Here is a 23,575-nt window from a genome sequence, read left to right as displayed (position 1 = left end):
ATTATATTCCAAAGTCTCAGATTTGAAAACTTCAGTCAACACTTGGGGCCTAACTCCTTGCTTCTCAACTATTAGACATATAAATTACCTGTGGATCTTGTTACAAGTATTGGATTCTATTAAGCTGGGGCGAGGCCCAAGAATCTGCATTTCTAGCAAGCTCCCAGGTGATGTCTGTGCTGCTAGATCATGGACCACATTTTTTTTTTCAGTAACAAGGATACAACTGATTAAAGGACACTGTGTTCTACAAAAAAGGGCACAGAACAGGACTTGTTCCTATCCAGCACAAGGAAAACCAAAGAATCAAACCCCAGTCAATTTTCCATTGTTTGAGGTGATTCCCTAGTTGGATAGTGTCTTCAGCAGACCTGCCCTATGGATTTACTCATCTTCCCTCTCCTACTCCATCCTGTCCCTCAGCTGCCCTTTCTACAACTCACTGTGCTTCCATCACGAGGTCTGGGAAAACAAAAGTGAGATGGAAATCCATTCATTTATACTCCTCCTTTTAGGACAAGTCTAGTGAATGTTAAATGGCAATGGGGTTGAGGCTTTTGGCAAACATGAAGAAAGGATAGGTTGTCCATGCCTTTCCTCTGCTGGGTGGGATGCTACAAGAAGTATTTCATCTGAAACATCAGCAAGAGCTGGATTCAAATCCTGGTTCTGACCATTAGTTTCTTCCTAGGTAAAACGGAAGTCATTACTCAGTACATTTCAATTCCTGCCCTTCTAGGAGAATTGGTATGTAGCTTCTTAGCCTGGCCTTACTCTTGCCCTCTAAGATTTGGATCCTATAATAAGAACATAGTTCCCTCCCATTTCCTCTTTCTGGATCCACGTAACCCAAACTATCAGGGCCTGAGAGCATCACAGTAGTAAAATATGAGTGCTAATAGCCACTATGTCACTAAGTGAAATCTAAAAAGCTTGGAAACTCAAATGATCGAAGAATATCTACAGATAATTTAACGGACATTAAAGATACGAATCCTCCTGTTCTCTAACTCACTGCTGCCATCAATAACCTCCATGTTCTACCTAACCAGAGGAAACAAGTGTATGTATCTGGATCTTCCACAGTAGCCTCTAGGACTTTTTCCGATCAAGGGTATAGTATCCCTTATAAATTAACTCAGTGAATGCCCTTGATTCCTCTCTTTCATGTCTCCTCAAAGACGTGCCCCGTTTATACTCCCCAATTTTCTGCCGGCATCTTCACCCTGCTATCTGCCTTATACACATGCAGGTCTTGAGATGAAGCTGAGGCATTTGGGATCACCCTTCCTTCAATGATTATCAAGAGTGTTCTTTATCTTGACACCTTTCCCTTGTTCATTTCCTTTTCTCCAAGGGAAACCAGGTCCTCTCCCTACCTAAAAAGGATCCCAATAACCTCTTCACAACAAATCCAACTCTATATTCCTTAAAATATAAATATCATGTGGACTACTTTCCTCCCTCCCTTGGCTTCCAGAAATAGGACACTACCCTGGTCCTCCCCCATCTCTCTAGCTATACATTGGGCGCTTCTACACAATGACCACAGGCATTGTCCAGGCCTCTATCTGGCTCTTCTTTTCATACCCCATGGCCTGGGAGGCCTATTTCATTAATGGTTTAACCATTAACCATTAAACAGACAACTCTCAAACCCTATTTAGGTCCAGTTGTTACTCAAGTTTGAGTCTACTATTTCCAACTAGTAACTAAGTATTTGTTTTCAGGCATCTCACTATAAGGAACTTAACTTGTCCTCAAAAATGAGTTTTCCTATGAACCTTTCTATTTCTGTCCATGAGATTTCTCTTTCTTTTTCTCACCCAGTCAATCAAGCTCATTAAATTTTCCACCCAACAGAATCTATTTAATCTCAGTTTTACAGATTCTTCCCTGCACATCTCACAACTGGGACTAGGTAGCTATGCAAATGAGAAAGAGGGATAGAGAATTGCACACTTCTTGCCAGAAGTACAATATCTCAACAGTTTAATTTATCCCCTTTCCAGACTCACCCCCTTTAACAACTACATACCAATGGATCATTTTTTTAAAAGCATAATTTTTTTTTTAAAAGTTTATTGATTTTAGAGAGGAGAGGAGAGAGAGAAGTATCAACGTGCAACAGAAACACCAATTGGTTGTGTCCCATATGTGCCCCAGCTGGGGACTGAATCTGAAACCTAGGTATGTGCCCTGACCAGGAATGGAACTGCCAACCCTTTGGGGTATGCGACAACACTCCAACTAACTGAGCCACACTGGCCAAGGCCCCATGGGCTTCTGTAAAACATTAATTTTATCATGTTATTGCTCTAACTACATATAGTAGGCCTGTAAGATCAGATCCAAATGCCTCACTTACTAGCCTACCAGGGCCCTAATCCATGGGACCTAGCTTTCCTTTCTTAACTCCCTATCCCAAGAAGCCTGATTCTGATCAGTTCCCTAATATCATCTATACTGCACATCCCCACCTGGCCTCTGCTCAGGCTATATTTTTCCTTTCCAAACACAAAAGTACATCCATATAGCTCATTCCAAACTTCTACTACAATGTCTTCCGCAGCTATTTAGACATAAATGGATCACTGGCTTCACTAAATTCTGATAGCACTCACTGAAACATTCAGTCACACATTTCTTCTATTTCACTAATGAAACAGGAGGACTCTTGAGGGTAGCAGCCATGTCATAGTCAGAAGTACAGATTCAAGAATTTGGGTTACCTTAGAAGTCATTGAAGTTCAGCCCTTGTCTATTACCTACCTGCCTTCTATATAATACCCACAGCAAACAGTGCTTTTCCAGGTTTTATACCCAGGACAGGAAACATGCCTACTTTAATTAATTGATTAGTTAATTAATTAATTTTTAGACAGAGGGGAAGGGAGGGAGAAAGAGAAGAGAGAAACATCAATGTGTGGTTGCCTCCTGCATGCCCCCAACTGGGGACCTGGTCTGCAACCCAGGCATGTGGCCTGACTGGGAATCGAACCAGTGACCCTTTGGCTCACAGGCCGGCGATCAATCTACTGAGCCATACCAGCTGGGGTCATGCCAACTTCAAAAAACTTTTAAAAAAATATTCTAATCCTCCACATTACAAAGGAACTTGGATGTCACACTTGGGCTTAAACCTATAGGCAACAGGCAGTCAGAGCAGTAATGTTACTTGCCAGGTTTAATTTTTTAGATGATCATTCTGGTAATTATGTTGAGGGCTGACTTGGAAGGAAAAGACAGAAACCATCAGGAGGCTGTGGCAAGACACCAAGTAAGGAATAACAGGGGCCTAGGCAGTAAGGAAGGAGAGGGGAATCCAGATTCAAAAGCCATTTCTGAGGTAAACTAGGATTTGGTGACCAACTTATGGAAGGAATTCAGTTATGTGTGCCAGAATGGAGCGCTCCCAGGGTGGTGCTGGCAGTGCAAGGGCTGTCCTAACCCAGGAATAAACTCTACTGAGGCCACAGCTACAGGTAAGCCCTTCTCTCAAATCTCCCCCCCCCCACCATTGTAAAGTGACAGCCTTCCCACCAGATGATCAATAGTCAAACTACAGTGTAAGTTACATTATTCAAGTTATCAAAGGCTTCCTAGTCTAGTAATTTTTTCCTTCCCCTTTCAAAGGACTACCTAAACTCATTGTTATTCAAGTATGGTATGTGCAACTTTAGCACCACCTGGAACTTACTAGAAATGCAAATTATTGGGTCTCACCCTACACCTACTGAATCAAAAATCTTTCTGTAGAGAGGTCAATAATCTGTGTTTTAATTTATCTCCAGATAACTCTTAATGCATGTTAAAGTTTGAGAAGCACTAATCTAGCTAACCTTTCCAGATCAAGGCTTTCAATCCTATATCAATTTTCCATCACTAAATGGAAAACCTATCCCAGATACTCAAGACTAAAAATGTAAATTTACAAATGTGCCTCAGTGGAAAAAATCTGGGAAGCATTCATTATTCTAGAGAAGTCACATACATTTGGATGAGCCTCTTAAAATAGAAGCTTTTAATTAATTAATTGTTTTTTGAAAAAATTTTTGTTTATTTACTTTTTTTTTTAGAGAGAGGGGAAGGAAGGGAGAAAGAGAGGGAGAGAAACATCGATTGGTTGCCTCTTACACACCCCCAGTTGGGGACCAGGCCCACAACCCAGGTATGTGCCCTGACTGGGAATCAAACCTGCAACCCGTTGGTTCACAGGCCAGTAGCACTCAATGGCACTAAGCCACACCAGCCAGGGTGCTTTTATTTTATTTTATTTTATTAAGATTTTATTTACTTTTAGAGAAAGGGGGAGGGAGGAAGAAAGAAAGGGAGAGAAACATCAATGTGCAATTCAAAGATGGATCGGTTGCCCCTCAAACACCTGCAAGGGGACCTTACCCGCAACCCAGGGATGTGCCCTAACTGGGAATTGAACCGACCACCTTTTGATTTGCAGGCCCACTCTTAATCCACTGAGCCAGACCAGCCGGGGCTAAACAGGAGCTTTTAAATAGGCAACTCCAAGTCATTCTCCAAAAATGACTATAATCAAAAGTCAGACACTGATTTCCAGAGTCCCTTCCAGATTTTGTCCCCCCAAAAAGAAACACCTGGAGATTTGATCACCTATCTCTTTAACATAAGGTGAAGTGGTAGCTATTTTACAAGGTAAATGACAAACCCTAGCCCTGGCTGAGTAAACTCAGTTGGTTAAAGCACTGTCCAGATACACCAAGGTTGTGGGTTTGATCTCTGGTTTAGGGCACATACAAGAAGCAACAAAAGAATGCATAAATAAGTAGAACAACGAACAAATGTTTCTCCCTCTGTCCCCAGTCAATAAATTAAAAAAAAAAAAAAAAAAAAAAAAGAAGAAGAAGAAGAAGCAAATCTAACTCTTAATTCTTCCTAAGCCACTGTCAGGAGTCATAAATAAATTAATCCATTCTCTGAAATGGAGTTTGGGTCATCCCATAACAGTCTGTGATACCTGCCTTGCCCTAGCAGTGAACACATATGGTCAAGCTGTCCTCTGTCAGACATACACTTTCTGAATGAGCAATGTAATGGATACTTGTTCAGTTTCCTTTGTTCAGTAAGTTGGAACCTACTATTTGCCAGATATTATGATGGCAATGAGCGAGACAGACTGAGTCACCCCTCACCGAGTTTGCATTAAATAAGTTGCTGAAATTAATATTGAGATAAGTACTAACAAGAAGCACACAGCAAAGGAATCCAACATGGTTTGGACTAGTGGGGCTACAAATCAGAACCACTCAGGAGAGCTTGTAACCATACCAAAGCCCAAGCCCCATCCCAAATCAAACAAATCAGAACTCTGTGAACCTTGGCCATTAATTTTAAAAATCATTCACTCCCCAGGTAATTCTAACATGCAGCCACAGTAGAGAACCACCAGTCTTGGAAGTCATGTGATAGATGTTGGGGGCACAGAAGTCAATAACACAGTTCTTGCCTTCCAGGAGCTTACCATCTAGTGGAAGAGACCCAAGTAAACAGAGTTATCAACAAAATGCTCTTGGAAACATGCAGCAAAGAAACCTCATATACAAGATGGTGCTTCTTTGTGTACAAGTATGTGGAAGTAATCCCAGAGTGTTATACATATGTGATTTTACCTGTGTCAACAAGGTTTAGCTTCAACAGATGAGAACCTAGGCACTGAATTATCCTTTATTCTTTTTTGTCTTAAATATTGCGGGTTTAAAAAAAACACTGCCTTTAGTTAGTGAAGGCATCATAGAAATTATTCAAGTTGTTTTGAAGCTTAATCAGAAAGGAGTTTTCTGACGAAATGATCTTGAAGATGTTGTCTGTAATATGAACTGGAGGAGTTAGAAGAAAAAGTGTATTAGGTAAAGAGTGTGTACAAAGAAAGGTCTGGAAGCAGAAAAAAGCACAGGGCCTTATAAAAACTGAAAGAAAGCTAAGAGCAAGGCAGGGAGCAAAAGAGGACACAGTAGAGGCTCTCAAAGTGTTATCTCTGGAGGAGCAGCATCAGCACCATCAAAGAATGTTAGAAATGCAAATTCTCAGGCCTCACAGCAGGCCTACAGAATCAGAAAGCGGGGAGGTAGGGAAGGGAGAGCGGGAGGTACAGCCTAGGTAATATTAACAATTTGGGATTTTACTCTACAATTAATGAAAAATAATTGAGGTTTTTGCCCTGGCCAGCATGGCTCAGTTGGTAGAGTGTCATCCCTCAAAGCAAAAGGTTGCTGCTTCAGTTGCCTGTCAGAGCACATGCCAGAGGCAACCAATAGACGTTTCTCTCACACATGGATGTTTCTCTCTCTCTCTCCCTCTACCCCCCTTCCTTCCCCTCTCACTAAAAAAAAATAATAAAATCTTAAAAAAGAAAAAAGAACAAATAATTGAGAGGCTTTAAATAGATAATATAATCAGGATAGTAACAGTTAAATGGTTTGGCATTAATAACTGCACAAAAACTCCTCAAAAATCTAATTTTTGTAATAATCAGGATCAGAAACCACACTGAATCTTTAAATCAAGGGTCACAATCATATTGCCTTTAGGGCTAAGCATGGTGAATAAGTAAAGAGGATGATGTGGAACTGGAGGAGCTGCCCTCCAGTCAGCCTAGCAAAAATTTTCTCTAGAGCCAAACACAAACAGGTGTCTGAGTAAAGGAATACACTGGCAAACCTTCAGGATCACTTAACACAGCTGCTTAAGAAAGGCAAGAGAGCCCTTTGTAGGGAATTCCGACTTCTCCTTTCTTCAGATGTGACTGTTTCCCAGCCTGGCTAGGCAAATCTGGCATCAAACCAAAATTTAAAAGAAAAACTACCTTTTGTTTCTTGGTCCAAGTAGCAGAGGAATAAAAAGCAATTCAACAAACAAGATGCCAATAAACCCAGCCAGCTCACCTCCCACATGGAGCTTCTAACACAGAGCAAATGACCCATTTGGATGAATCTATAGAAGCCTGAATTTGGGAATGTTTTTTGTGATTGGCTGCCCAGGAACAACCTTCCCTTGGGCCCACAAAGCTGGCCAGCACCTTCCCTTCAGTAGGTCAAATCAGAAGCTCTTGGTCTCAATGATAACCCTTAGAAGACATGCAATGTGTTTGTATGCTAGGCTTTCCAGCACTAAAAATTGATACCAACTACAGTTCTGTTTAAAAGGTCACTAGGAGCAAGCAGAAACTTTCTGGTGGGAAGCAATTTACAGCAATGGCAGAATCCACCAATTTGGGTTTTTGCCACAGTAGCATCTCACCCAGATTTAGCCACAGACCATAGATGATGAGGGAGTGGTTACACATGTCTGATTAAATCAGGCTAAAAAGCACATTCCAGTGAAGTTCAGAATGCAGAAAAGAATTGCAACAGACATTAATGAGAAAGGAACAAAGAGAGATTGCCTTATTCAGACACTTCCTTCTCAAATCCTCAGTTGAGAAAGTCAACAGTCTTAAAAGTACAATCTGACAGTGGCTCTTCATCCTGACCTCACAAGCCAGAATGACAGGTGCTGAGGGACTCCAGAGATATTGTCCTACTAAGGTTATGGCTCAGAGATGTTCAGGGGAAGCCAGGGAAGGTGTCAAGATAAAGAGTGTTCCTGACTCCTACCTATTCCTTAAAGATCCTGAAACCATTTCTTCCCAAGTCAAAATAACCAAAGAAATAGGCTTCAATTCTAAGTAGAATCAAAATTTCAAAAGACTCTTGTCTGGGCATGTGTGGCTGAATTTCCACTTCCTAACTGAAAACAGGATTTGTAACGGAAGCATTTGCTACTTACTGTCTTACTAGATTTCAGAGCAGCTCATTTCATTCCTGAGATTAATTTTCAGAATCTCAGTGACTTGCTCACATGTAGTAGCAGAACTAAGACTAAGGGTAAATGTTCCCAGAACCAGCCTATTATCAAATGATTGGTGCAAACTGCCTTTCAGGTATCAAGTACAATCCCTATGCCCTCTTGAATGACAACAGCTGACTTTTATGGAATGTATCGGCACTCTACATTAACCTTAAAAAAAAAAAAAAAAAAGATTTTATTTATCCATCTTTAGAGAAAGGGGAAGGGAGGGAGAAAGAGAGAGAGAGAAACATTGATGTGTGAACGATACATCAACTGGTTGCCTCTAGCATGCCCACAACTGGGGACCTGTCCTGTAACCCAGGCATGTGCCCTGACTGGGAATCAAACTAGCAACCCCTTGGTTTGCAGGATGGCACTCACAAAACCACTAAGCAATAGCAGCCAGGGCTATATTAACCTTTTTAATGTTAATAACCACCCCATGAACTGGATACTTTTATCATTTTTAATAAGTTTTTTGTTTTTTTAATTGATTTTAGAGAGAGAGGAAGGAAGAAAGAAAAACATCCCTTTGTTGCTCCACTTACTTATGCACTCAGTAGTTGTTTCTTGTATGTGCCTTGACCAGGTATCAAACCCACAACCTTGGTGTATTGGGATGATGCTCTAACCAAGTGAACTACCCGGCCAGGGCTTGGACTGGGTACTTTTACATTCACTTCACAGATGTGAAAGCTAAGGCATGAACAGGTTAAGTGACTTGCCCAAAGCTATAGAGTTAGTGGCAGAGTCAAAATGCAAATCCAGGAACTCTGGCTTCAGAGCCCAAGCTCTTAACCAGCAGACTACACTGCCCTTCTCAGGATATAACCAGTCCATTCCATAAACACTAATCAAGCATTTGGACACCAAGCATTCCACTAGACAAAAGCACCTATTCATACAAAATACCAACCAGAAAAACTGCTTTTATTCTGCCCAGGCTCGATGTGACAATCCATGCTGAATGTACCCCAAAACCTACCTCTTAGCTAAACGCTAAGACAAAAACCTAAAAATTAAGCCCTCAAAAGTAAGGAAACACCCCCCCGCCCAAAATCGAGACTTCTCTAAACTTTAATGGGGAGCAAAGAGTGCTTCCAACAGCTCTATCTTCTCTGTCTTTTACAAGGTCTATGCCTAAAAGGTCAAGATTTCAAAACAAAAACAAACTTCTAAACAGATCACAAACCTATACCCTGGTCAGAGAATCAAAACAGACACTCTATAAGGTCAATCCAAAAATTCCTATTCAGAATTTTACACCTGAATTCAAGAAACACCTCACTGTTCATTTAGCTTAAGGTAACCAAAATATCCAACCAGAAATTGGTTTTCTTTGCTTTTCTCTCTGCCCCCTATCATCTTTTAGAGAGGGTGGCAGGCATACTCACAGGCAAGCTCGAGGGTCTTGACTGAAGACTCAGGTTCATATCTTCTTGCCCTCCCTTACTGGAGGTCATTGAGGGGGTTGAGGATGCCTGAGACCCAAATGAATCTTGAGATAACTCCTAAGACAAGAGAAAAACAAAAGTTGTGAAGGCCTGGCATTGACAAACTGGGCAAGCTTGTTTCGTCGTGAAAGGGCTACGGGACTATCACACAGGGGAAACTGGATGTGAGAGACTGCCCAACTGTACACACGATGCCATCTGAAGGAAGAAAAATACAAAGTGGCTCTCTAGACGAGAATGTCAACAGTGGATGTAAGAGTTTTTCTGATGGCACTATTGACCATTTATTGTCAACCAGACAGAGGTGTTCTTTGGGATTAAATTCTAAAGTATGGCTAACTACAAGTTAAATCTAGCAAGGAATGAGGCCAATTTATTAAAAAACAAAGAATCTTATACTAGGAACTTCTGCATTAAACTGACTACTACTTCCTTCAAAGTCATCACCTTGGAATGAGATATTTTTCCAACAATGCCACCAATGTACAAAATTATTTAGTGGACCTATCATCATTCAGTCATTTCTCCTCTTTTTACTCTTCAAAGAATAAAGTCCAAATTGTTATTTTTAGGCTCGATCATCTACCTTGTTCACAGACATGGCTATGAATGAATTTTAGCTATTTCTAAAAACCAAATCTATCCTCAAAAAGTAAAAGGATTTGCCATAACTGAGAATATTCTAAAGAATGTGCCATCATCTCTGATGGCAATTGCATATGGAGGGATCCAAAATCTTTTGAGCAACAGCAGAATGGAATAGCAGTTGGAACAAATGTACAACCTCCCAAAGTTAGTGTTTTACTAAAAGACCAAACTTACCCGGAGGCTCAAGTTCTAAATGTTAGTTAAAAAACAAAAACAAGTGACAGTGGGACTGATTAGTCCCACTATCTTCAATTTCTCTGTTTATGCAACTTTCCATTGCCCCATTTCTTCATCAGCAAGGAGAGGTACAGGTTTTTATGCAGTTAACAAGGTTATGCCTTTATTAGTTCAATCAATCGTATTAGCATGTTTATCCAAAGTTTAACTGGTTATTAAGTGCACTTTAGAGAACCAATTTGTATGGCAAAGTTCTTATGACACTAACCCCACACTGTCTGTGGTCACACATAAAGAAGCCCAAGAAACGGGCATCTTACCTGTGGTGGAGGGAAGCGCTGCTGGGAATAGGCAGTTTGCTGTGACTGCTGAGACTGGGGCTGAGGGTATGCAGCCTGCTGGGAGAGCGTTGAGGAAGCTGGCTGCTGAGGTTGCTGCTGCTGGTAGGGAGACTGTGCCTGTGGCTGTGAGTAGGGAGGCTGGCTCTGGGGATGCTGCTGGGTTGTAGACTGTTGGGAGGGGTATGGAGTTGGAGACTGCTGATGTGGAGGCTGAGTTGGCTGCTGGGAATATGGAGGCTGAGCAGACTGGAGCTGTGGTGGCTGAGACTGTGGCTGCTGCTGATATGAAGGTTGGGCATGAGGGGTCTGAGATGGCGGCTGCTGGGAGTAGGGTGGCTGCTGCTGCTGGGGGTGAGGACTTTGCTGGTTGTAATACGGAGTCTGGCCCTGCTGACCATATGCGCCGGGACCTTGTTGTCCATAAGGAGGAATCTGTAGGAAAAGGAAGGGATATGTTTTTAGCATTGACTCTCCTGAATGAAGAAAGGTGAGATATTCTCTCAGAAGCTATGCAAATGGGCATAGAAAGCAGGCAAGCCAAGCCTCACACTTAGATGGCCCAGGGTTTTTCTACCATCCCTATTTAAACTAAACCAGGAAAGATGGCCAAGCTGGATTACTAGTTGGTTTGTTTAAGAGTGGACTGCATCCACCCACTGAAAATTTACACTATTTAATATTTGGGCCATTTACAAGAGTGCAAGAACAGTTGTTTTCACCATAGAGCCTACTCTTCTTATCCTGGCCTAGATGGTTTTTATAAGCACTGGGAATCTGTATCCTAGCCACAATGAATAGTCACAGCAGCCTGGCTCAGCGACTGAAAACCTAGGGTTTAGTAATCCAGACAGTGTGCAAATCACTAAGCTACTCTGGTTCTCTTTTTCATTTAATCTTCCGTCAAAAAACATTTGAGAGTCTACTTGTTTAGTTCTACCAGGCACTATTCTAGATACTGGGAATACAAAAAACAAACAAACAAACAAGTAAAAAAACAACAAAAAACCACAACCACCAACCCACCAAAAAAACAAAAACAAAAAACTCCCAATGATAATAAAAGTGTCAATACCCCATATTTTTACATTTAAAGGCATACTTTGCTTTAAAGTTTTAGGAGTAAAGTTAGATCGTATATTCTGTCCCTCGCCATTTTCACTATAAATTTCACTAAAATATAAAGGGTAGAAAAAGCTGTCAAAACAAAAATAAAAATAAAAAATAGTGGTGTGGGTGACCAGACAAAAGGAGATGAGAGAAATCTTAACATTTATAACAGCACTGTTAGAATCCTTACTGTTCAACCTTCCCTTTTGTTTCTTCCTCCCTTCCCATCCCCCCAGTCCCTCCTAAACATTCATTGTGAACCATACAGCTATACGCTGAAGAAACATAAAGGGCTTCTTCCATCCCCAGGGCACATGTTATGAGCAGTTTTTCATGGTAGCAATGGATAAGGTGTTCAGCAACTGCCTTTCTTTCTTCCCACCTCATTCAGAGATCACCATTTAGTGAGTACAAGCATGCCAGGTCAAAGAAAAAGAAAGATATGTACAGCCTGTGGCCGGGGAGCAGTTTTCCTTCCAGCACACATGGGATGGTGCCTTCAACGTCAGCCTTGTAAGCAGCACACTGTAAGTAACAGCCAGTTGGCCTATGATCCTTTCAAGAGGTTTAGAAACCAAAGACATGTTCTTCTTCTTCTTTTTTTTTAACAGTACAGAGCAGTCTTTTATTTTTATTTTACACTTATTAAACCATGAATTCATAAGGAATGGGCTCTAGCCATTCAGGCTCCTTTCCATTGGTTCTCACCAAGTGTGCTTCTCTGGGTGGAGCAGAATGGTGCTTCAGTTGAACCTAGGTATCTTTCTCTTTGGCTTCCTTCTTTTTCTGATCATTTTTCTTCACACATTTCAGTAAGGTATCTTGGCTCTTAAGAGTGCTTAATATACTCAATACATACATTTATTCTTTTGGCAGGAATCTTGCCCTTGTTTGTTTAAAACCATGCCTACTGCATGCTGGGTGACCCTGTCCAGGGGTGTCCAACCTTTTGCCACACTGATAGAAGTGTTGTCTTGGGCCACAGATTAAACACACAAACACTAATGAAAACTGATGAGCAAAAAAAAAAAGGTCCGTGAATAATTTACGATTTTGTGTTGGGCCTCATTCATAGCTATCCTGGGCCGCATGCGGGCTGCAGTTGGACACGTCTGGGGCTCTTCCAGTTTAAATATGGTAACATTTGTGAGGCACTCCTTTTTGAACAGTGCCCATTTCTTTGATGTCTAGAATATCACCTTTCTTGTAGATTCCCACTTATGTGGCCAAAGGAGCAACTCCATATTTTCTAAAAGGCCTAGAGAACATATGGGGGAGGGGGATGTCTCTCCTCTTTCCCTTGGTGTTATCATTTTGGTGAAATTACTGGAAGATGGCAGTTCCAGCCAAAAGGCCAAAGACATGTTCTGTTTCTACTGCTCTAGACTAGATCGTGGACAGATTAAGGATTAAGGTAATAGGAGTCACCATCTACCTGCTGTGCATACGAGAGGCCGCCCATGGTACTCTGCGCCCGGCTCTGCATGCTCATCGGGTACCGCTGTGGGGTCTGGGACCCATATGGCTGCCCTGGGTACCCATGCCCTTGCTGCGGTCCTGACGGAGGTCCCTGTTGTTGCGAGTATGGGTTAGTTCCACCATATGGCTGAGGTCTCATCTTGCCCATCTGATCCATTGGACTGGATGGCTACAAAATAAAGAACATTTCATTAACCTGGAGTTTTCATGGCCTCTGGCCAACATGAACACAAACCCAAATATACAGGTCTATAAACCCCATAGAAAAACAGTCACTATGAAATTTCATTAATGTGGAACTTTCATGGCCTCTGGCCAATATGAACACAAACCCAAACATATAGGTCTGTATGCCACATAGAAGAACAGTTACTATGAAAAAGTAACAGTACAAACCCATTAACCCTTCCGTAGAACCTTGATTTATCACATGTAAAATGAAAATACCACCACCATATGATAACATCTTATAAGCTACATACTACTTTGTGGTATTATTTGAAATCCAAAGGACAAACCAAGTATGGAGCAACAAACACAGATACTCTATGGTATTAAAAATCAGAACAAAGGCCCCGCAGTTGGGACAGAATGATGCTGCTATACTGCCATGATCTTGTTCAACACCAAAACTGATGCTTCAAAACACTGTGGGAATTCAAATATACATGTATCTAAGTGTTTCTATTCTTTAAACAGTGAAATCTTTTTTCCTTGACTACCTATAGCTTGTTTGCACTTTGGCACAAGCACTTAAATTTATGCTTTCTTCCAAATGGGTAGGTAACGTGCAAAGTTACAACTGTTAAGGGAAATGCGACTTTGACTTTACAGCCTTGTGCATCTCACCTGAAAAGTTCATCTCCTTTAATATTAAAGAGTTTAAGGGTATAAGGAGGATAGAATTTTTGTCTCTTCAAAGAACAAGATATAGAGGTACAGCATAGTACCAATAATGAAAGCTCAAAAGTTCAACTCATAGGTATTCGGCTACAAACATAGTTTCCTTTCAGCTCTTTGTGGGGCAACAGGTTCAATCAGCTCATTGAGTTTTTGACATTAACCTCTTCCTACTAGAGCTATATAGGACAGAGCCCCCAGAACACTTTTCCCTGCCAGAAATGCCTAACTATATCTACTAGTGGTGTGGCAGGGAGGGAGGAGTTTCCCTAAGCACCTTACAAACAGATACATCCAGGTTGGTGAGTAAGCCTGGACCTAACATAAAACTTGAAAACTGAATCTTAAATCAGGGGTGGGGAATAGATATTAATGCTCCGGCCTTGAATATCATTAACTCTCAAGGAGTTCAGTGGTTCTCAAACTTTAGCATGCATCGTAAGCACCTGGAGGGCTTCTTAAACCAGAGATGGCTGGGACCCACCTCCAGAGTCTCTAATTTTGTAGCTTCATGTTGGGCCTAGGATATGCATTTGTAACAGTTCCCTGATGATGTTGATGCTGCTGGTCCAGGGACCACACTTTAAGACTCACAGGTCTAGATTATATGTAGGGTCCCTTCTAGCTCTGTTATTTTATAATTAATAAATCATTTAAGGGTGTAAGACCTTAAAAATAAAAATCCTTCCAAAAAAGGGGGGCATTCAAACAACTGGCTCTCTGTACATGTCTGGGGGTGGGGGTGGGGCAGAGTACTAGCTAAATGTTTTGTGATAGAGGAAGTCAAGCTGTCATGAGGAAAACAGGTAAGACAAAAAGCCACAGGGACTATTGTTCTAAATATCACGAGGAAGAAGCAGAAGCGAAGTTTTCTCAGGCTGCAGCTGAAATCTCAGCTAAAACGGTAACAGTGATGATAGGAGTACCCTCATCTAAACTACAGTCATAGTACAACCTGTCCCAAATCATTACTAAATGTCAATATTAAAGTGCTATTTCCAACATAACTAAAACAACTTTTGCCAAGTTCTGCCGCTGTAGCAGAAGCTCCAATAATATTCCCAATCGTAATTTTGGAGCTACATGAGTTCTTTTGGGAGTGTTAAGGAAGTTCAGATTTAACTATGACTGGACTGCTAAGTAATGAATAGCATGTGCTCTTCCCCAGATACACCTGGAGCCAAAACATCACCACTCTCTTCTATAAAGAGCACAGGGGCTTACATGGCCACATCATGCCACGCATAATGAGGAGATCTTCATCTCATCCCGACTACAACTGCTGTCCATGTGGCCCCAGGTGAAGAGACAACATTTACCAAAGAGAAACAAGACCACTCTGGGTATCTCTGTCAGTCCAGATCTCCCCACAACACTTGAGGGACAGTCGTTACCATGGTTACCATAGTTTCTAGAACAGAAGCTATTTACCAGGGCTACAGATGAGAATTTTCTGTGAAGCTTCACAAATGACTGGGTCTCTCCCTAGACATTCCAATTTACTGGGTCTGGAAGGGCTTGGGCTCCCCCCACCCTTTAAGATCCTTGGATGATTGTATACTAGCTGAGAACCAGTGATCTAGAGAAACAATAAACTTTTCCATGATGCATGATTATTAAGTACTTGAAATATAGCTAGTGCAACTGAGAAACTGAATTATTTTTATTTGCTTTTAATTAGATTCAAATAACCACATGTAGCTAGTGGCTATCATACTGGACCACACAGTTCTAGAGCAATGCTCTCATAATTTTCATCTCTTCTTGCTCAACAACAGCTCCAAACTTCCTACAGATAGACTATCCTACCAACTACATTCTGTCAGCATTGCAAAGGAAGAGCAAAGTGTAGTAAGTCGATAGACATGGGTTCAAATCCTAGATGAAAAACATATCAGTTTTTTATCTAAAATGCACAAAGCACATTTCACACAATGCTTGGTATTTAAATGTCCAATAAACAGTAGCTATTATTAATGATAAATAGTATGCTTCTGCCTGACTCTAAAGCCCTCCACAGCGTGCCCCAACTCTACACGTTTTTCCCAGTCTCACACAAGTCCCCAACACACGGAACATACCCAGCTCTATGCAATGGTACCTTCCTCCCCTACCCTCCTGTCCACAATGGCTTCCACTAGCAAACACCCAATGCTTTGACATGAAGCCACTTCATACTTCTTCAGCACACTCTGATCTCTCACATTTACAAATGTCCTATTGCAAATTCAGTCAGAAGCATAAGGTTTATCACTTAGTTGTCCAGCTAACTGATTGAATCTCTCAAGAATAAGTTCTGGGAAGCCAGAGATCAAGTCTTTTATTTTCAAAGACCCCAAATGCAGAGCTAGGGCTCAGTAACTTCAATGTGCTATGCTGCCCTACTGCAAGAGGGTAGGGGATAATATGGAGAGAAAGCCCACATCAAACCATCTAGCCACAGGGCCAGGGGCACACCCTAAATCAGGGTATGACTTTGAGGGCAGGGGAAAAAAGTGAATAGCACTGAAAGAAGGGACGGTGGGATAATCAGCCAAAGGTGAACAAGCACACTTTTGAGAAGAATCGTATGTGCCATTTTATACAAGAGCGTCTTCAAACTCTATAGATACCCCCAACAGCCTGCTTAGAAACAAAAGAGTCAAGGCACATTACCTTTCTTCTCTCACAGCAGGAGAACTGTACTCCCCTTGGGGGACAGCTAATTACATGGGGGCTAGTTAATAAAGAGTTCAGGGATTCTTCTATCAACTTTAGGAAATCTTTGCAGACCAAAAAATAAACACAACTCAAAGAAATTCTTATTCTAAAAACAAAATTAAAACATTTCCCTTTGGCCCTGGCAGGGTAGCTCCGTTGGTTTATAGCATCATTCAGATACCCCAAGGTCGTGGGTTCAATCTTCAGTCAGTGCACATACAACCAATGAATGCATCAGTAAGTGGAACAACAAATCGATGTTTTCATCTCTCTTCTTGGGGGGCAAAAAAGACACTTCCCTTTCCTGGACATCAGATTTCTGACCCCTTGCCTTCACCAAAGGGTTATAATCAACAGAATATGCAATTTAGCAAACAAAAATATATTCAGCTCTAACAATCAGATTACTCTGTTCTCATGTCAAAGTTAAATACCTGCTCATATCAGAAGGGGAGGTGGTCAGGGACCTAACGCGCACTTCTGACATTTGAAACTACTATGAAAGATTTGTGATTTGCAGTTACAGATGAAATGCCATCTTCCAATCTCTCAAAAGAGACGGGGCCCTAAATTTTCACTAATCAGTTTATCTGAAAGTACTCATTTTAGACTAAAAAAATCCCGACTACGTGCAAGATAGAAAAGCCAGTATCAGCACTCTGCAGGGACCAAGGAAAAGGCAATGGATGGGAAACACCAAACCCTGGCTGCACTGTGAGCAAGAGATTCCTCTCTGGGAAAGACAGAGAGGAAATCCTTTCAATGGGAAACCACAGGCGTAGATTACTGTGATTACACTTCAAAAGCAAAGGCTCTGCCATAAAGACACATAATTGAGAGAAAAATGCTACCCCCTTGATCAGGGAAGTCAGACCCCCTGTTATATACCCTTCTGCATTCATAAAAAATAAAAATAAAAAAGAGGAAAAGAGCCATAAGAACCCCCCACTCACCTCCATTCACCACTTATCTCTTTCCAGATCACTGGCTGTGTTACAAACTGGCTGCCAAATGAAATTCATCAAAAGATGCAGTTCAGGGGCATCAAAGGCAAGGATGCCTAGCAGGCCAGTCCCTCTGAATATATTCAGAACAAACAGCTTGCAGACTAACCACTTGCAAAGAGAGTTCCCCTGTTCCAAGCAAATGGAAATACAAGCCCCTCCAGACCAGTGAGCTAATGGAATCTCTTACAACTTCTTATTGCACCAAGGAAAGCCATAATGACCCTCAGGAGGTGCAGAGATATAACAGATTAGACTTCAAATTCTCTAATCTCTGACACGACTGATCGAGAACCAAGAAGATAGGGCTAGGAATTTATTCAAGCAAAAAGCTACTGTTCACCAAAATGCACCACACCATGTAGCAGTGCATCAGGGAAAGTGAAACTTCATGATTTTCTTGAAATAAAAGTCCAACTGAGGAGAGTTCCAGGCCCCAGTCCCAATCCGAAGATGCAGAAAGTAAGAGACCAGGCAGCAACCCTAAGGAGTCTGATTTGGACTGGCAAAAATGCTGTAGAGAAGAAAGAGAGGAATGGGCCAGGGCTGCCAAAAGGTGTCCGTCCATCAGAAGTCCTGACTACCATTTGTTCTGTCACCCTAAATGCCAACTAGCTAGGGCCAGTATAAACTTAATCTTGATTAGAGAGCCCTATCTTGGATTTTGGACAATTACATATTCCTTCTTACTCCTTGTGCTTTCAATTTATTCCTGGCCAGATTTGTTGTATGACTTTTAATAATAACAATTAAAAAAAGCATCCCTGGCTCTTTAATCGAAAGAACCCCCCTAATTGATTCCCACAGTAATTAACCTGCATTTTACCTCAGAGAGCGGTAGTTAAGGAAGTCGGCACTGCTATTTATAACTCATCTCAAATTGAGGGCAGACTGCCTAAAATCTAACACATCCCAGCTGTACTCCTGTTTGAACTGGGGCCAAGGGAATTTTTTAAAGCAATCTTGGCACCGAATGAATGACACCAACAGTATGAGAGCACGAGTGGTTGTGTTGTGGTGACGTAGCACTGGAGGTGGAATGGGAGGGGGCCAGTGTACTGTGATCCCTCTCGTGCACGCCTGCTGCTAGCCGAGTCCCAGTACAGTAAGCTGGGAACCGCCCACTGAGAGCCAAACACAGGAAAAGGCTTTTCCTGTGGAACGGCTGGAAGTGAGAAACACATGGCTAATCTGCATAAATGCGAAGCCACACCGCCCCTGCCAGGAAGGTTAGTGTTCGTAATCTCTGGCCATGAAGCTGGCTGCCTAGGAGGACTTGGACTGGCGCCTGATAACCCAGAAAGAGCCGAGAGAACAGATGGGTAAAGGACCCCGGCAGAAAACAGCCCCGGGTCACGTGACTCGCCACATGGCCCCCGCCAGCACAAACTATTGTCTGGCTGTGGAGCTCCCATACAAAGGCACCCGGCCTCAGCTTCCTGTGATTACAGGGACAGGCGGCAGCTGTTGATCCAGTTCCCTTATTGGGCCCTCCTCTGCTGAGGAGCATTCCAAGCAGGGACAAATATAAAAATTAAGGCCTCACCCAACTAAGGCGCTAGCTCCACGTGGCTCCACTCAAATCTTAGGATGTACAGAGCAGACTTCCAACCACCCTTTGTACCCTCGTATCCGTAAGTTGACCAGTGTAAATAATTTTCATTGTACTCCCCTCCCCCCAGAAATCTGTAGCCAGTGCCCCCTTGTCCTGTCTTTTCTCACTCCTCTACTATTTCATGACTTTGAAGACTGGTCAAGGACTCATACCCCAACTGAGGAGAAACTGCCCAGAAGCCCACTTGTTTAGTTCTATCCCCAGACCCAGCCTCCTAAAATAATAAGACTCTATTACTTTTGTTTTCTGTTTATTTAAACAGTCATGTCTCCCCACCTAGGATAGTAAAAGGTTCCTTACCTCCTATTTGGCTTCACTAGAGACATTATTAAAGATTTCCTGAAGTTAGCCCTGGCTGGTGTGGCTCAGTGGATTCAGTGCTGGCTTGTGAACCAAAGGGTCGCCAGTTTGATTCCCAGTCAGGTCACATGCCTGGGTTGTGGGCAAGTCCCCAGTGGGGGGCGCACGAGAGGCAACCACACATTGCTGTTTCCCTTTTTTCTCCCTCTCTCTGGAAATAAAATCTTAAAAAAAAAAAGATTTCCTGAATTGATGATATTAAAATAGTCTTTCAATAGATATGACAACACCTGACCCAGGAAATCAAACCCACTCAGATTATGATCCTTATATATGATCTTTATGATTCCCCTAACGGGAGAATCACACTTCAGTTTTCTACTTCATAAGAGATGGAAAACAATTCTTTCATTTTAGTTCTAGTTCATTCCAGTTCTGCCTATGGTGAGAAAGAAATTATCAACAACTAGCTTGCAACTACCACACCAAAGAGACAGACTACCCCCCCCCCAAAAAAAGCAGCTTCCGAAATTCATTAGCATTCAATTTGAATATAAATAAAAAATCCAAAGTCAGTGAAAAGTCCTAGCTACCCCATTCTGCTTACAGAAATTATCCTACAAGAGCAGAGCATATTCCCCTTTATAGACTAAGCCAATTTTAAAGACATTGCCCACAGCACCAGCCTGACCAAACTCCTTAGGAGGGGCTGCAACCAGACATCAAACTGGGGACCTTCCAAGCCTGACTGTCTCTCAAGTGATAAGAACAAAACAAGAAGCCTGGCTCTCTCCCAGGCTCAGAGGCTACTCTGCTCTAGCCTTCCAGACCAGATCTGAGAAAACTCACCAAAGGTAGAAAAGAGAAACCAAAGGGGGAAGAGCCATTGAATCATCTAGCAAAACTCAGATTATGAGAGCCAAATGTAATAACCACCTCACAGCTGTCCACCCAAAAGAAGCATACGAGAAAACCACAACCAGGTGGCTAGTATTTCTTTTATTTTTTTCTTTGGTTCCAAAAAGAATCCTTCAAATAAAGCTGCTAGAGCACCAAAACAATGAATTCCTCAACAAATGAGAAAGTCCTTCTCCTCTTCCAAAACAAAAGTGCTCTCCCCAAAATGATAAAGATAACTTTTTTTGAAGACCAGACTTAGCTAACCAATGTCTCCCAAATTCCAACAAATTACAAAAGACTAAGGAAATCACACAATCCAAGAAAGAATTCTTTATATACTGCTTAAAACCCAGGGTTATAAAAAACAGTAAGGTCCCAAGAATGATGATTAAACAGGAACCAAAATACCATTTATCATAAACATCCTCTTCTTTACAACTTTCAAAAAAATTTTTTCATTTATTGATTTTAAAGGGGGGGAGAAAGGGGGATGAGGGAGGAAGAGAGAGACATCAATTTGTTGTTCCACTTCTTTATGTATTCATTCATTGGTTGCTTCTTGTGTATGCCCTGACCGGTATCAAATGGTGCAACCTTGGCATATCAGGACAACACTCTAGCCAACTTTCTAATCTCAAGAGTAAGGCAACAGTACATCACGGTGAAAAGAGTACTAGACTGAGAGAACACCTGAGAGTTCCAATCCTAGTTTTCTGACCAACTCCCTTGGGGAGGCAATCAAGGCACTAACCAGGTTTTACCTTAACTTTCTCAGCTACACAACTGAACCCGGACCTCCAGATTCTGAATCAGCAGTCCTAGGATGGGGCCAGGAATCTCAGGCAAATTCTCCTGTCCAGTCTGAGAACATTTGGGTTACATGGCCTTCCCTCCAAAGCCCCTCCCATCTCCAGCACAGAGTGACTCTAGAACTCCAATGCAAACAATGATCTGTCTGAAGAGGGCAGTGCATGGCCAAGAGAAAAACCAGGAATGGACCTCAGATTCCCAACTTCTCAAAAAAACAGTATTCTCAAAGTCAAACTTTCCTAAATTCCTATAGCCAGTCCCTAATTACTTTGTTCACCAAAGCACATATTACTAACATACTATATGCTTTACTTTTTTATCGTGGTCACTGTCTGTATCCTAGACTAGAATATAAGCTCTGGGAAGTAAGGAATTATGTGTAAAACAAACTTTCCTACTTTAAAAGTAGGAAAAGAAAAGGGACTGTGGAAGAGAAAATGTAATTCTAGAGGCCTTGCAAGTCCTAACCTCCTTCAAGCTGAGAAAATGTTTTGTTTCTACATGGCCAGTCCTTCGGCAATGGTGAAGAGCTCTGCACGAGCAATGCCTTCAACTTCTCTGTCCCTCAGTTTCTACATCAACAGAACTGTAATAATAGCAGTAGCATCTTCAGGGCTAAATGAGTGAGTTCATACAATAAAATAAAACAAAACACTATTTTCTTAATCCATCTGGACATGCTCTAGCCTCAGCACCTTTGTATTCACTGATCTTTCCACCTGCAACACTTCTTTCTCCCAGCTTGTAGCATAGCATAGCTCACTCTTTCATATGAAATTTCAACATGGCAGTTCAACTTGGCATCCCCTGCTGAACCCATCTAAAGTTTCAATCCTGCCCGCTTCTTATACTTGGTCCCTGATAAAACTTTTTCTCCTGAGCATGTATCACTAGATATTATATGGTTTACTTATTTATCTTATTTAGTATCGATATCCTAGTGTAAAATAAAGTCCCAAAAAGGTACATATGTGTCTGTGTGTTTGACTGCTTTATCTTCCAGCACCCAAAATGTCAGCTATTATCATCTACACAGTCCCAAATTTCTAGCAATAAAATTCAGAAACCACAACAGTTAAGATCTGGTCCCTCAAGACCAGAAACCCTGAGTGGTAAACTACAGGTTAACTAGCAATCAAGTAAGCTAAGGTTATGCTTTTAAAAAAGAGAAAGCACAAGCTTTAACACCTCTTTGAGCAAGTCACTTCATCCCTTGGCACCAGAACCATCTGTAAAATGGGGATTTAGAAACTGTCTAACAAAGATATGAGGCAGTTCCAATAATAAGTACGTGAAGTAGTTTTTACAGTACCAGTTTATAACAGACACTTCCCTCTCTCCACCTTCAACAGCAGAAAAGTAGTTTCAAATACCTCCTTAAAAAACAAGAACACTGTGGGAGCGTGGAGGGCGGGGTAGGGGAGAGCAAGGGAATGGGGAAAGGTGGGACAACTGTAACTAAACAATAAAAATAATAATTAAAAATCAATTAAAAACAAAAACAAGAATACACAAGTTAAGACACCAAAAGGGTTGACCAGTCTAATTTCTGAGCTCCACCTACTTTCAATCTGTTCTCCCAAAGGAAGTTGTTGAATAGCTCCTTCTAAGAATCCTGAGAGTAAAGCCCAATAGTTTTCAACCAGGGCAATACTAATCCCTGAGAATGTTTGGAAATAATGTATGAAGGAGCCTCCTTTGGTTATCACAGCGACTCGATGGTACTACTGGCATTTATTACCTGGGAGCAGGATGCCAAATGTCCCGCAATGCATCCTCACACAAACAAGAGCCTCGCTAAGAAACAATGTACTCTAGCCCATTAGAGCTCACTAGAGGTTAATGGACTCAAGACCAATCCCAGATGGAGAATTTCCTGTAATATTTGACCCTGGAGCAGTTAAGGGAAAGAATTGACCAGTAACCATCCCAAGAACCTAGCAGGTCAACAACTTTAAGAAAATAGTTAGAAGATAATTTATTGAAGGTGGTACTTCTTCAGAGCATTTATTACAATTATAATTATATAGTTATTTATGATTATTTATTGACATCTTTCCCTACTAGAAAGTACTTTGTTGGGAGACAGGAATTATGAGGCCTATGTTCACAACACAGTGCCTGATACACTGTTGAAGCTCAATAAGTATTTACTGCATTACTGTAAGCAACTGGCATATGGCAGATAGGAAATTACAGATTTTTTAAAAAAAAAGTTTTACTTTAAGATTTCTTACACTGTTAACTCCGAAGTATAGCATGTTTTATATCAGACGA

General features: G+C 41.6%; 1 protein-coding gene and 1 pseudogene across 2 annotated transcripts in view; both read right to left on the bottom strand.

Annotated features, from left to right (window-relative positions):
- Positions 1 to 23,575, bottom strand: part of ARID1A (AT-rich interaction domain 1A) — a 68,036-nt gene that overhangs the window by 29,440 nt on the left and 15,021 nt on the right. For both annotated transcript variants that reach the window (XM_045858455.1, XM_045858456.1), the window contains exons 2-4: positions 13,026 to 13,238; positions 10,463 to 10,915; positions 9,258 to 9,374 (exon numbers count right to left, since the gene is read on the bottom strand). In XM_045858455.1, the coding sequence (XP_045714411.1) occupies positions 9,258 to 9,374; positions 10,463 to 10,915; positions 13,026 to 13,238 (783 nt within the window). The remainder of the gene's footprint in view (positions 1 to 9,257; positions 9,375 to 10,462; positions 10,916 to 13,025; positions 13,239 to 23,575) is intronic.
- LOC123831635 lies at positions 12,236 to 12,904 on the bottom strand (annotated as a pseudogene).

This window comes from Phyllostomus hastatus, unplaced genomic scaffold (assembly GCF_019186645.2).
Source record: "Phyllostomus hastatus isolate PE091 unplaced genomic scaffold, TTU_PhHast_1.1 phas_scaffold_182, whole genome shotgun sequence".
Classification (NCBI taxonomy): Eukaryota; Metazoa; Chordata; class Mammalia; order Chiroptera; family Phyllostomidae; genus Phyllostomus; species Phyllostomus hastatus.
The sequence above is the reverse complement of the archived record's forward strand: the minus strand, read 5'-3'. Positions and strand labels throughout refer to the sequence as shown.